Below are 14,065 nucleotides of genomic sequence, written 5' to 3'. Positions count from 1 at the left end.
TTAGAACCTCCATCAGTGGGCTATCCTCGCGAATGCCCCCTACACCAGAGTTTCGAGCATTGCCCCTCTGTGCCTGCTTCAAACAGCCTCTATTTACATAAGGCTGTAGAATTTTGCCGTACTGTCATCGCGTGTGCAAATTAGTATGTTAAATAATTCTGCTGACTTCTCATGTGGGGTTGATTGCGATTAAGACACCATTTTTGTCATTAGACGCTACGTTTATATGCACACCACACACACAAACACACACGCACACCGATTGCATGAGTATTTCACCTGTCTGAACTATGATTAAATGAAGACTGCTTTAGAAATTTCAACTGAATCATAATCCATATGCTAATTTGCTCAATCCGCCCCTATCAATTAACTTGTAAAATTTATTTTGAATGTATACAGGCATTTTTAAGTTAATGCTAAGTAATAAAATGGAATGATTCATGAATATGTATCATATTTTAAACCTTTGTACTATTCATATAAAAATTACATTTATAATGCTATTTCTGCCTTTTAACTTCAGCACTAACTGTGCATGTGCTTAGCTCCTGTATCCCACTTATTTTGTTTCAGCAAAAGATTTATGATACCATGATGGCTTACAATGAGCACGGAGTCACCAGAAACCTCTCATTACACTTACAGCATACAAACACTTCGACAAGTACATGCACACACATATTAGCACACTCATACATACTCTCATATGCACTCACATGCACTCTTTCAAATGCAATTCACGCTCCCTCACGGTGGCATGGAAACACAAATGCACACAGGCGTTCACAAACTCACAAATTCTAATGCATTTGTGTGTCCTACAAGCATACCCTCTCGCATGTGCTCAAACACTTTCTGACACAAACAGTAATCCATTTTTCACTGTACTAACACTCTCATTCATTCACTCGCTCTCCCGCATATTTGCACACGCACGCTCAGTGAAAAGGGAGAGAATGGGGGAGGGGGAGCCGGAGGGGGTTTTGGGAGGGGGGGGGTGTGGGATAGTGGGGGATGGCGGGGGTCTCCCCACACAGAGAGAACATATTAATTAACCCCCAATAGCTGCAGAGGGATGAGGGAGTCAGACAGAGCAGCTTTGAGATGAAGTGATCTCTCTCTCTGCCACTGCACCGGGGTCAGGCCCCGGGACCAGAACAAAAGGACTCCTTATTAGAGCCAGATGTTCAGAGACAGACGAGGCAGCTCTGAGACCCCCCGCTCCCCCGCCGCCCCCCCCCCCCCCCTCGTCCCGGCCGAGGGGCCGCGCTGCTCAGGAGAGGCTCAGACCGTGCCCGCCAGTCTGGCAGCGTGCCGCGGCCCGCCCCACCTCCACGCGGAGCCCCGGAAGGCCGAACAGGTGTTCCCCACTTTTGATTTCAGTGTATTTAAATGAATCCTGTCAGCTCAGCTGTTCAAACAACTGCTGCCTGCAGCTGCTCGTCACTTCGGGCTGGATCCGTCCCAGGCTGCCACTCTTCCAGCCAGCAGGGTGACACTGCTCAGCGACAGGGTGACACCGGCTCCCTCTGTTCCCCCGCCCCGTCCGCGCAGGTCCGGTCCCCTGGCCCGTCCTTACGGTCGAGCGACGGTCCTGTCTGCCAGTCCGGTCCTCACGGTCGCCCAGTGGTTCTGTTCCACAGCCCGCTCTGTTGCGTTTTAGGAGGAATCCTCCAAAAAAACGTACCTGGTCAGAATTTCTCCCTCCAAGACCCAGGGGTGTATCATGGCTTTCAGTGGTGACCATGCAGAGTGAGGTGAGGCTGTGTGTAGTTGCTCTATCAGCTGCTTGTGCCCCATCCACTCTCACAGGTACTTGATGCTTCTGTGCTGAGTGTTCCACAATCAGACTTTGAAAAGGTCTTGATTACAGTCAGCCTTCGGAAAACAAGTTTAGCTTACTAGAAACAAGGGCATACTGCACAAATTGCTGACCTAGCTAATGGGTAAAAAATATATACATGGGTGTTATTTCTAGTCTTGGGGAGCAGGGTTTGGGCGGAGTGTAAACCTTAAGTATATGCGTGTGGGAACTGGTCAGGCATAGAGGTAATAGTATAAGATCTTGTAGACCCTTCCCTGGTGCCTGACTCAATTCAAAGACAAAAAATTATAATAATTTGCTGCTTAAAAATGTTTAATGCTGCCTTTTTCCCTCAGCGTCTTGTATGGAGGCATGGCTTTTTCTTTCCTTTTTTTCAAAATGTATCTAGTTCTCACTTTGACAGCATTACGAAAGGGGGGAGATAGAGAGAGAGCGAGATTGATCTTCTAAGAAATGATATATTCGTCTTTGTCTGGCGTGGTTTTAGACGCATGTGTGTGAAAAGACTATGTACCTGTGAATAAACAGGGCGGCTGAGAGTTGATATATTCTGTGTGTGCGATTCAGACAGAGGCCTGCGTGACTTTAATGTGTGGCTTCAGTTTTTCAGCCATCGTATTTTTTTCTACTATTTTACAGATTTTGAATTTTAAAGATACAGTTGGCTGAAATAACTAAAGGTAAAATAAAACAACTATTTAAAAGGTTTTGGATTTGTTTTTTTAAAGACCTTTCACTGAGAGTGTGCTTGGTTCATACTTTCTCTGAGGTTGAATTTCGATATATTTACAATACAATATATTTAAACATTTTCAAAAAATAACAAATAAATGTATAAGTATAATGATAGTGAAACAAACTATTTATTACTCCGTTAATTATCCAAAATACAGGCCTTGGTTTCAAAATGTGTTAAAATACAGGCTACAGATAGTTGGAACTGTTCAAGTTAATTTATATTTAAAAATGACTGCATTTATATGTTATATTCCATACCTGAATCATTGAGTCCAGAAGGAGCTGCCACTTTGTGTGTGTGTGTGTGTGTGTGTGTGTGTTTGCGTGTCTATGTGTAAATTCTTTGTGATTGTGGTCCACAGTTCCCTCTCATTGTCCCTATGACTTTCTGATTGGCAGAACTTCTGATTTATTTACTGGCCAGTGAATAAAAGTATTGTGTTTGCCAGTATTTCATACTTGTAAAATTGCAGTACACAAAATGGAGGAAATTTTTCCCACTGACAGGAAACTGAACCATATAGAAACCTCGTAATGAATCATGCATTCCACTGCATCTAATGCTTTAACTTTGTTAAGACTGCACCGTACAGTACATTAGAGTACAGAAGTAACCTAATTAAGAGCTTTAAGACACAAGAACACTGCTGTGCTGACAGGACTGGGGGAGAGATGGCACCCTCCCTGCAGCCTAACTGATGGAATGCAGTGTTTACCCCAATATCGCTATTATTCATTTTTCATCAGTCGATCTCATCAGCCAATCAGAAGTGGTCCCAGCCCTGCTCTTTATCTGCTGTTAACAGCTGTATGCCAGCTCTCTCAGGGCTGCTGCTGGACAGCTATTACTGTTCCTATTCAGAATGAGGTTTCACTCAACAGCCACTAAGAACTGTTTACCAGACCCCCCCCCCCCCCCCAGCACAATGTGCGGGCTTATGTGTGCTGTCATATATGTGTGTTGTGCTTTCGTGTTTGCATGACTTTGTGCTTGTGTGTACACGTGTGTGCATGTGTGTTTGTGTGCGTGTGTGCGTGTGTTTGCATGGCTGTTTCTTGTGCATACGTGTGTGTTTGTTCATGTCTGTGCCTGTGTGTGTGTGTGTGCGTATGTGCATGTGTGTGTCAGGTTGGAAAGATGCGAAATTCAATGAAAGAGATGGAATACAAACAAACTTTTCTGTCAGTCAGGCGATGGTACACACAAACATCATAATAATTTTGATAATAATACTCATCCGTCAGAAATGTAATTGGAACAGGAGGTGAGCAACACAGTCTCTTATTTTTGATTGGGCTCCTAATTATAAGGTAGCAGCAATGTGTCAGGAGTGTTTCTCTCAGCAACTGATGAGGCTGTGACAGGCCTGTTCCAAAGCAAGAGATGAGCTGAAAGCAATCTGTCCAGTTCCACTGTGTGTCTGGAGTGTGTGTGTTTGCATTCTTGCGTGTGTGTTTGTGCGTCTGCGCTTGTGTGCATTGCGCGCACGCGTGTGTGTCTCAGCATTCTTTTATGAAAACAGCCTCTGATCCCACAGTTCGTCTTGAATAGCCTTGGCTTATCTTGCCATTGTAATGTTGTCAGCACACCCAGCTGGATAAATAAAGGTTAAATATATAAGTGTTACAGGGCACTAGACTGAGGGTGGCTGGGATTAGGGAGGTAAGACTGAGGGTGTAACTCTGAGAGCACAGGCTGGAATGGGCTGGGCAAGGGCTACATGCCTAAGCTGGCAGTTCAGACTGTGGCGTGAGTTTCAGTCTGCAGGAGAAATTTCTGCTAGACCGGGTAGACTAACTAGGGTAGGCTGATGTAGAGGAATGCTGGGGCCCTCTATGTTTCAGTGCTAGACATACAGTACATCACTCTGAAAATAAATTCAATTACAGCTAAAACATTGAAACCATCTGAAGTGTGTGCGTCTAAGGAAAAGGAAATTAATAGGCTTGCTGGCTTTTACCACGTCTGAAAATTTAATTTGCTTTTTTATTTTTACAATGTCATGCCCTCTCTGCAGTTTTAGCAATCTGCCAGTGTCATGTTGGCTGGGAATTTGGTTGAAATAAAATTGGACATAATCACCCACAACGCCATCTGTCACCAGAAAGAAAGGAAGTGAAAATTTGGAAGGGCATAGCTGTGTTTTAGATTTAACTTGATTTACCACATTATTGTCGGTGCCCTTAATTATGGAGTGTTCAGTAAATGTGTCCCTTTACAGTTGTATCAAATGGAAGTTTGTCTTCAAAGCTGCTTGGATATAGTTATTGATGAAGTATCATCGAAGCTGTGAAAATTTCAGTTTGGATTGACAAGTTAACATAAATAGGTACATAAATAACTGTACCATTTACATCAACATTATATATTAATGTATTTATTAATAAATAATGTATTTATTCATGTATTTCCCATGTTTATAAATCCATATCTTGTATTTTACTGCAAATTGTAAATATATGCCTTTTTACCATTGATACTGTGAACAAATATTTAGTGTTATCCAGACGAATCTGTGAATATCGTGTTTTTTTCCTTCAGAATCCGTGAGTAAATACCTGGCCTTTTCCAGCTGAGTCCGTGCGAGAGGGAGAAACACGTACAACTTTGTTCTCCTCTCCAGGAATGTGTAACAGTAGAGTAGAGGCGTTGTGGCGGTGCCGCTTCTGTGCAAGTCTGCACGGTGATGTGGTGACCAGATCTGGCTGAGGATTAAAGCCCTGCTGAATACTGGACTATTGTGGCAGTTTACAGACCTTAGATAAACTGTGGCGGTGTTGTATAATTGGTTATTCAGTCCTGACCCCTGCTTGGCGCTCCGCGCCAGAAACTGCACACCCTGCTGCCAAGAGGAGTCAATGCGGAGCCTGTTGGGGGGGGGCGGGGGGGGGCTAGGCCGGAGCCAGGGCCTTTCCTGTGGGCCCTTTCCATCCCAGCTGGGGCTGGAGTAGGGACAGAGGTGCTTTTGTTGTACAGAGGGGGCCTGGCTCCCTCCTCCCCCCCCGTCTCTTTTCTCCCCCGCTCTCCCCTTTTTCACGTCTCTCTTTTTTTCTTTTTTCTTTTTTTTCCCCCCAACAAAGAGTCTCCCGGCTTCACAAATATGAGATAATAGGAGAATGGCCGGCTGTTTTCTGTGAGTCAGGGAGCATGTACAGAGTGAGGCACAGAGCGGCCAGAGAGATTACATTGTTTCTGAAGTTGGAACGAGCGTAGTGATTTTTTTTTCCCCTGCAGGTCCGAGGGCTAAAATTAGACTTGAGCATGGTGTTGGGTCCCGATCTGGCGTCTGTATTTTCAACCAGGCGGCCGGACCTGCGATTCGGGGGCCCGCCACGATTGGCCCGCTCGATTGTGCGTGATCCAATGGCTCCGAGGGACGTGTTATGATAAAAACGAGTTCTCCTCGGTCTGTGTTTCCTCTGGAAGGGGAGGCTGAGGACTGGCGGGGGCGGCCGGTCTCATGGCTGCTGCTGACGTGGTCATTCCCAGCATCGATTTTAACACCTGATTAATGCTTCTTTTTAAAAAAGGAAAAAGAAACATGCGATGCCCAAAATAACTGAATCACAGACATTGTAGTTAAAAGTACCATGATGTTGCCCATGATATCTTTTTATGGGAACTGTTCTTAGTGTTTTTTTCCCCCTTTGCGAATGAACGGAGGGAATAGGACACCAGTTTTAATATGCCTTTGTCTGATAACAGTCCTTTCATTACAGAATTGACCATAAATGGCAGTTGAAGTTATCTTAGCTTCCTGATGTGAAGTTGTGCTATTTTACCTTCATCCTGTGTAGGGAGGCATTGTGGGTAGATTTACAATGCTCTGAGAAGGGGATAGAGGATATGGATGGAAGATTAAAAATGCTTTGGGGTCGGGTATGTGAGTTTATTATGAATATTGTAAATGGGGGGGGGGGGGTACAGATATTAACCACACTGTGTATAGTGAGTTTTACCCTTATTCCACTCATAAAAAGAGCTGAAAGAGGTGCTTTGAGACCTACAACTTTAAACCTACTGCCGGTTCCATTAACACTGGGCTGCCCCACACAGCAGTGCATATTCAGGGAACAATGTCCCTTCTACAGATCTCTGTCTAAATATCAGCTTGCTCTGTGCACCAGTGTCAAGCTAGGAGCTCTATAAGATACTGATCAGGGAGAAAGAGTTAGAAATCCTCACTATGGACCCGCATTCAACGCAATGGAGCTTATTATCTTATCTTAGAGTATATCACCTATACTACTAAAAGATCACTGGACCATGGCTCTTGGAGAATTCTTGATTATCACTTCCAATCCCAGAATAACTTTGACTCCATGCATGATCTCAGCAAAACTATTAAGCACAGAGAACATTTCAGTAAAAGTTTGGTCCCAGTTATTATATGTGCAGATACTGAGTCCCATTTTAAACTCTCAAATCAAATGTTAATGAATTTAAACTAATTTACACTCTGACAAGTTTCAGAGGTGTGTGTTAATTAAAAATGGACATGGTAGTACAGTCAAAAGGAAGGATGGTTATTAATTCTTTATATCGGGCATTGTTTCACACATTGTTTGTGTGTAATCCATGAAATACAAATTAAAATACCCACCATGGGGCTTGCTGAGATGAATTGTGTTTCGTAGCATATCCACTTCCATTCCTCTTTGGAATTTCAAGTTTTTTTGACCTGCAGTTGCTCTTCCTGTTGCCCTAGAACCTCATAATATCACAATAATGCCTTTGTTTCTCACTGTCTTAGTCATGGGCCACAGTTCTCCTTTTTATAAGCCTTAAAGCACCATTCCCCATTTTGACAGTCTTAGAACACCATTCTCTATTCTGACTGTCTTAGAACACCATTCTGTATTCGGACTCTCTTAGAACACCATTCTCTATTCTAACTGTCTTAGAACACCATTCTGTATTCTGACTCTCTTAGAACACCATTCTCTATTCTGACTGTCTTAGAACACCATTCTGTATTCTGACTCTCTTATAACACCATTCTGTATTCTGACTGTCTTATAACACCATTCTCTATTCTGACTGTCTTAGAACACCATTCTCTATTCAGACAGTCCTAGAACACCAGTCTCTATTTTGACAGCCTTGGTACACTGTTATCCATTCTCTGAATCTTAGATCACCATTCTCCAGAAGAGGTATAGTGATAGGGACAATTTGAAATATCCCCTACAGCAATACATAATGGGTTCTTCGTAATTTATTTCTGAATTGATGTTTACCTTTCATTATCATTAGTTATTTCTTTCATTTTCATTTGTAATGTTGCATTTGTAATAGTGCACAAATATGCCATCATTTTTGCTGCTGCGTTCTGAAAGGACCCCAGCCGGGCAGAGTGGTTATAAAAAAATAATAAAAGTTATAAAGGGAGTGACAGAGAAAAGAGAAAGCAAGGTAGAGATGAGAGTATCTGTGAACACATCCTATGGTCAGACAGTCAGTTGTCCCCTTGTCTGTCTGTCATCTCTCAGTCACAGTGATGTTTACTGCGTCTTCACCACCCTTATTCTCCCTCTGAATTATCCAGTGCGAAATGGACCAGGCTTTCATTACTGCTGCACTGCGCTGCCACGCACAGAAAAAGCCCTTCCATCGTTATTAATAGTTAAAGTGTCCTGGCTGTCAGCGGGGACAATAGCAGCCATGTTAATAAATAAAAATAATAACTATTCCTGTGTGCGCCCGAGAGACCCCAGGAGAATAGGGCGGCACTGCCATTTGTTGTTCCCTTTCACTTGTCAAAGCTCTTTGGCTTAAAAGCCTCTGTCATTGTTTGGTGTGGGAAGGGGTGTGGGGGGGGGCTAATAGCACCTGTTGGGGTGATAGTGAGACAGCTGTCAGGAGAGAATGCAGAAGCACGGCTGGCTGTTGGTCAAATACTGTCCTCTTCCCAAGCAGAGGTGAGAAATCCAAGTCCTTTTGGTTTTTGAAAAGAGTTGATCATCTCCTCATACCCCCCCAAGAATACCCCCCACACACAGTGTTTTTACGACCAGCCCCACTGTGTTTATGTGATGTTTGTATGTTGGTTTAATCGCTCGGCATCAGAAAGCAATTGTCATGCGACAGAACTGAACTTTATTATAATGTAATCGGAGTTAATGATAATTTCATGTAATTTAATCTCATATGTGTTTTTTGTAATGTATTTGATTTAGCCTAAAATATAGGTAGCATAATAAGCTAATCGCATTAATGGACGTAACTAACCATGTGTTTATTTGTTCATTTAGTCAACCGTCATACCCAGGAAAATAGTGGATGAATTTATGCAATGTACAGTCTGTCTGAGGCTCATTTCACTGGAGTGTTAAACATTATATTGTGGTATCTACTACGGTCATACAAATAACAACTATAATAGCAATAATTTCCCTGTTTGCATTTGCGTCTTGCATTTGCGTCTTTACATTTTGTGTTTCTTTGTGCGTAAACACTAGTGTGAGAATGTGTATGTCTGTGCACATGTATGTGGGTGTGCAGCCATGTGTGTGCACTGAAGTCAGTGTATATGTGTGTCTGTATGTATGTTTATGTTACCATGAATGTATGTTGAGACAATGTCAATGCCCGAGGATATGTGTTGCGATAGTGTAGATGCCCATGCATTTGTGTTGAGATACTGCAGTGTAGAGGCCCATCGATTTGTGTTGAGATTGTATGGATGTCCATGGATTTGTGTTGAGATAGTGTGGATGCCCGTAGTTGTTTGTTGAGACAGTGTAGATACCCATGAATATGTGTGGTATCTCTGCAACTTTAGCAGCTCTTTGAAGGCTTAAGCTCCATGATTTGAGCCGATCATCAGGTCGTTAGTGTCTCTGAAATCCCTGTAATGTCTCTAACTGACAGTCCTAAACTCCCTCTTCGCCCAGTGAGAGAATCTCACATAGGGATTGGGAGCAGCCCAGACAGTTGGCTTGTGAGCGTGATTCTGGAAATCAGAAGTGATATGCTAAGCTTTTTTTATCCGCTAATACTTGATACTGCTGCCGTAATGTTCTGCCACTCAATATGTAGCGAGTCTGTCTTCAGGACTGCTGGCGTCCGTGTGTGGGCTGATGGGAACTGTGACATGAAAATGATTAAGATTCCAAAAGTTGGGTCATTTGAGGAAGAGAGAAAATATTCCTAAAACAAAGTTTCACTTGTCGTCAGCAGTTGAACGTGGTCAGGGTTGTGGTTGTAAGTCGGGGCTGTCGGAAAAGGTTCCTGACAGGGTTAATCCTCTGTTGCTTGTGTGGAGAAGCACTTCTCAGCGCCCAAACAGATGGCTGGAGCCTGACGTTCTCCACACAGCCTTTCTGTGGGGGTTTGTGTCACTTTCCCTTCAGTTCTGTGGAAACGCTGTCCTTGGCAGGTTAGCAATTAGAGAGAAAAACAGGAGCGCGTCTGTATTAGAAAAACACAGCGCTGGTGCATAATGTGTCCATTGTCATGGTGCATTAACAGGCTTTTTGTTTCATGGACGAAAGGGCTAATGATTTTCTAACAGCAGGTGAGGAAGCAGTCTTCTTCTCTAGCTCTTATCTGCCTGCTGATGGAGCCATTACAGAGAGGAGCGCGGAGGGGGGAGAGTCGGCTTTATTACTGCAAATGGACTTTAAATGAGTTTTATTGTGATGTAGTCCATGTTAATTTCTCCCTGTCGTTCCCCCCTCAGAAGCCCCCAGCATTGAGAAGCTGCTGTCCAAGGACTGGAAGGACAAGCTGTTGGCCATGGGATCAGGGAGCTTTGGCGAAATCAAAGGTAATTTACTTTGTTTTGACACACAGTCTTGTCCTCCTAGTAACACACATACACACACACACACACACACACTATATATGCAAGTATACATACCCACTGGCATGCAGTTACACACACACACACACGCATGCAAGTATACACACATGCACATTGGCATGCAATTGCACATACACACACACACAAACACACTCACACGCACGCAAGTATACACACAAGCACACACACACACTTTTGTTTGAGTTCTTTTATCCAACAAACCCAAAGCAATACAACCAGAGGACAAAGTACAATCCAAAACCAACAAGAGACCCAAGACATTGATCTCACCCAGAATCTCAAAAGAAACCAAGACATTAACCTCCCCAAGAAACACTGAGAAACCAAGATGCTGATCTCCCCAAGAAACTGGGAAACAAGGAACAGCAGTGCTGAAGACACTGATCTTCCGAGGCACTCCAGAGAGCCAGCGAGACTGATGCTCATCAGGGAACTGAAGAGACCTACAATTCCAAACTGATCTCGCAGAGAAACATTAGATGATATGATTGTTAATAATATATTCCGCTGGACAGAGGAGCGGTATAAATTGTAACTTTTGATTTAGCACTGAGATATTCGCAGGCATTACGGACACAATTTTGCGTCATTACAAGACAAGAAACCTTTAATCAAAGAAACATGTTCTCCTTTTTTTCCCTTGAAAGAACGATCAATTGATCAAATCCTCCACACTGTCCCCTACTGAGCTGACATTTTAGAGCATCCTGCCAGGCTTAGAGGAGGCAAGCAGCTGGAGAGGGCTGTCAGGACTGTCAGAGGGGTTTAATTATTACTGTGTGTGTGTCTCTGTGTGTGTGGCGTGTGTGTGTGCGTGCGTGCGTGCATGTGCTTGTGTATGCGTGCGTGCGTGTGCATGTGTGCGTGTTCATGCATGCGTGTGTGTGCGTGTGTCTGTGTGTGTGTATAATTATGTTTGTATATTTGTGTGTGAGTACATATGGATGTGTTGTCCACAGACACAAAGAAAAAGACGGAAGACACCAGTAAGCACAGACCAAGAGCCTTTCAGCTGAGAAATCAAAATGTCCAAACAAAGAAAATGAAGAGCTGTGCCCAGAGCTTTTGGTTGTTGAATGTGCTGTCTTAATGTGCCCAGACACCCGAGAGCCACAGTATACACAGCCTGTGAGCTCCACACTCCTGACGTGCTCAGACCCATAACAGAGGGATGGAGACGGGGATGGGGAGGGCAGGGAGCGTTGCGGTGGACAATGACAGTATTCTAATGCACAAAGATCAGGTTAGAGTAGGAAGAGAGAGTGCTGGAGCCAATAGAAACCGCATTAGGGTGGAGACTTGTTGTGTACTAGTTCCTCTCCCTGGGAAAAGGCTGAAAACAGGAAACATAATGAAAATCAGAATGCCCTTGGCTCTGTTTTTCCTCCCTCTCCTTTCAGTTCTGCTCTTTTGTAGTGTGTTGTTGCAGTAGGGAGTTATCTGTTCAACCTAGTCATTAATTAGTTTGGAGGGGTTCTTGACAAGTATTACATTGTTACAAATTGGTTAATTACTGTGGGATGTGGTGTGCGCTTGGTTATGTAACCTGCCTAAGGATGTTTGCAAGAGCAGGAAACCACTTATTGATTCATTGCTGAGGTTCCAGGAGCGGAGGTGAAAAACATCACCGGTGATTGATGGAGCGTGTGTGTGTGTGTGTGTGGTTGCGTGTGTGTGTGTTATAGGGAGGTGGGTGGGTGGGTGGGGGGGGGGGGGGGGGGGGTGGGGGGGCTTGGGGGGTTCATGAGGGGCATTTATCCCCCCCCCTCCCCCAATGGAATGGGACATGGGTTGTACTTACCCTGCACGAGGGGTATTTACCTGCCTTCCACTGCAGGATATTTGAGCGGTATTTACCCAGAGACACGGGGCTCAGCGGGACACAAATAAAAGCTGCAGCTCACCATGAAACGCCACCTTCCTGAAAGCCCCTCAGACGGTCTGCCGCAGAGAGAATGCTGCCTTTGATCCCTTTTAGCAGTTGCCCGGGCTCTCCTGCAGCCCCCCACCTGAAAGGCGGGCGGCGAGCTGTTTAAACAGGCGCTGTGTTATTTTCCCTGGGAGCTGCTGGGACAGTCACTTTTATTGTCCATTGTTGGCTGTGAGGTCCGGGTGGGGGTGGGGCAGAGGCTGACCCTCGCTGGACAAATGGATCTCACTCTCACCTTCCTGTGAGGTCAGGGGCCAGGTCACTCACGATGGCTCTCTCCTCTCCTTCATGTTTTTTTTCTCTGAAGGAATGTGGCTCTGCTTAAGGGAGAAGCTGAAAGGCAATGAGGAACTGTACTACTGAGAGAGACAGATGCAGACACACACTCGTGCTCATATACGCTCTCTCTCTGTCTCTTTCTCTCTTTTTCTCTCTCACTCACACAGACACACACACACAAACATACACACGCAGAAATACTCATGGACACACAATTACGCACATACATGAACAAACCCACAACCACACACAAGAATGCCCATATACATGCATAAAAATATAAGCACTCGTCCTCACACACACAGGCTCACAAATTTACAGACACATCCATACAGACAGGCCACAGAAAATGGCCTGTAATGTACACATCAGAGCCCAAAATAATAGTACATTGACACACAAATACAGTCATGCATATGAATTCTCACCTCTGCATCGTTAGTAATTTTGAAATTACTTTGTAGCTTTTCTTTCACATCTGCATATCCAGTTTAATACATAAAAACGAATTATTTTAAAACAATTTTACATGCACCTTGAGATACCAAAGACGAGAAACTTATAGGTACATAAAGATAACAAATTTGCACTTACCATAAGATAACAGAGCTTCACATGCTCAAAGTTAAAAGATCTGCACATATCTAGAGATAACACATTTGGATAACTACCCTATAGCCACAGATAACATACGTACAGGTACATAAAGATAGCAGTGCTGTACATGCCAAAAGAAAACTGGTGTAGATCCTGACTGCTCAGTTCTCACATCCCCATGCAATATGTTGTTTTCCTCTCTGCCTCTGTGAAAACTCAGTCTCTGCTTGAGGAATGGATTGAGTTCAAAGGTCAGCATGTGTTCTGAGCCCTGTGAGGTCAGAGATCACAAAATGCTAAATTCATGCTGGAGGCCTTCTGACTTGAAAGTAAACAAAAAGCGAGAGGCCACATAGAGGGAGGTGCAAGCTAGACTCCTTGTCATTCTGTGTACTTGCAGATGAATTGTGCTGTGATTCTGTGTGCTTCTCTACCTCTAGATAGCTTGCAATGATACATCAGTCTCTGATTCATATCCATGGATGTCACTGGTGCTGTTCCTGGGCTCTGACCTGCTTATTTAATGACCGGCGCTGATCCTGGGCTCTGACCTGCTCATTTAATGACCGGCGCTGATCCTGGGCTCTGACCTGCTTATTTAATGACCGGCACTGTTCCTGGGCTCTGACCTGCACATTTAATGACCGGCGCCGATCCTGGGCTCTGACCTGCGGCCTCTTGTAGGAACCCCGGACAGCCTGGCGGACAAGGAGCGTCAGCTGATGGGCATGATCACACAGCTGACCAGCCTGAGGGAGCAGCTATTGGCCGCCCATGAGGAGCAGAAGAAGCTGGCCGCATCACAGATGGAGAAGCAGCGGCAGCAGATGGAGCTAGCCAAGCAGCAGCAGGAGCAGGTGAGTG

The 14,065-nt window shown here is 44.4% G+C and overlaps 1 protein-coding gene across 9 annotated transcripts in view; it reads left to right on the top strand.

Annotated features, from left to right (window-relative positions):
* sox5 (SRY-box transcription factor 5) overlaps window positions 1-14,065 on the top strand; it is a 174,345-nt gene that overhangs the window by 119,657 nt on the left and 40,623 nt on the right. For all 9 annotated transcript variants that reach the window (XR_010331213.1, XM_064343195.1, XM_064343194.1 and 6 more), the window contains 2 exons: window positions 10,252-10,338; window positions 13,886-14,058. Coding sequence is in view for 8 of the 9 variants with exons in the window: in XM_064343195.1 (XP_064199265.1) it covers window positions 10,252-10,338; window positions 13,886-14,058 (260 nt within the window). In the remaining variant the exon portion in view is untranslated. The remainder of the gene's footprint in view (window positions 1-10,251; window positions 10,339-13,885; window positions 14,059-14,065) is intronic.

This window comes from Anguilla rostrata, chromosome 7 (genome assembly GCF_018555375.3).
Source record: "Anguilla rostrata isolate EN2019 chromosome 7, ASM1855537v3, whole genome shotgun sequence".
NCBI lineage: Eukaryota > Metazoa > Chordata > Actinopteri > Anguilliformes > Anguillidae > Anguilla > Anguilla rostrata.
This window is presented reverse-complemented; position numbering and strand designations above follow the sequence as displayed.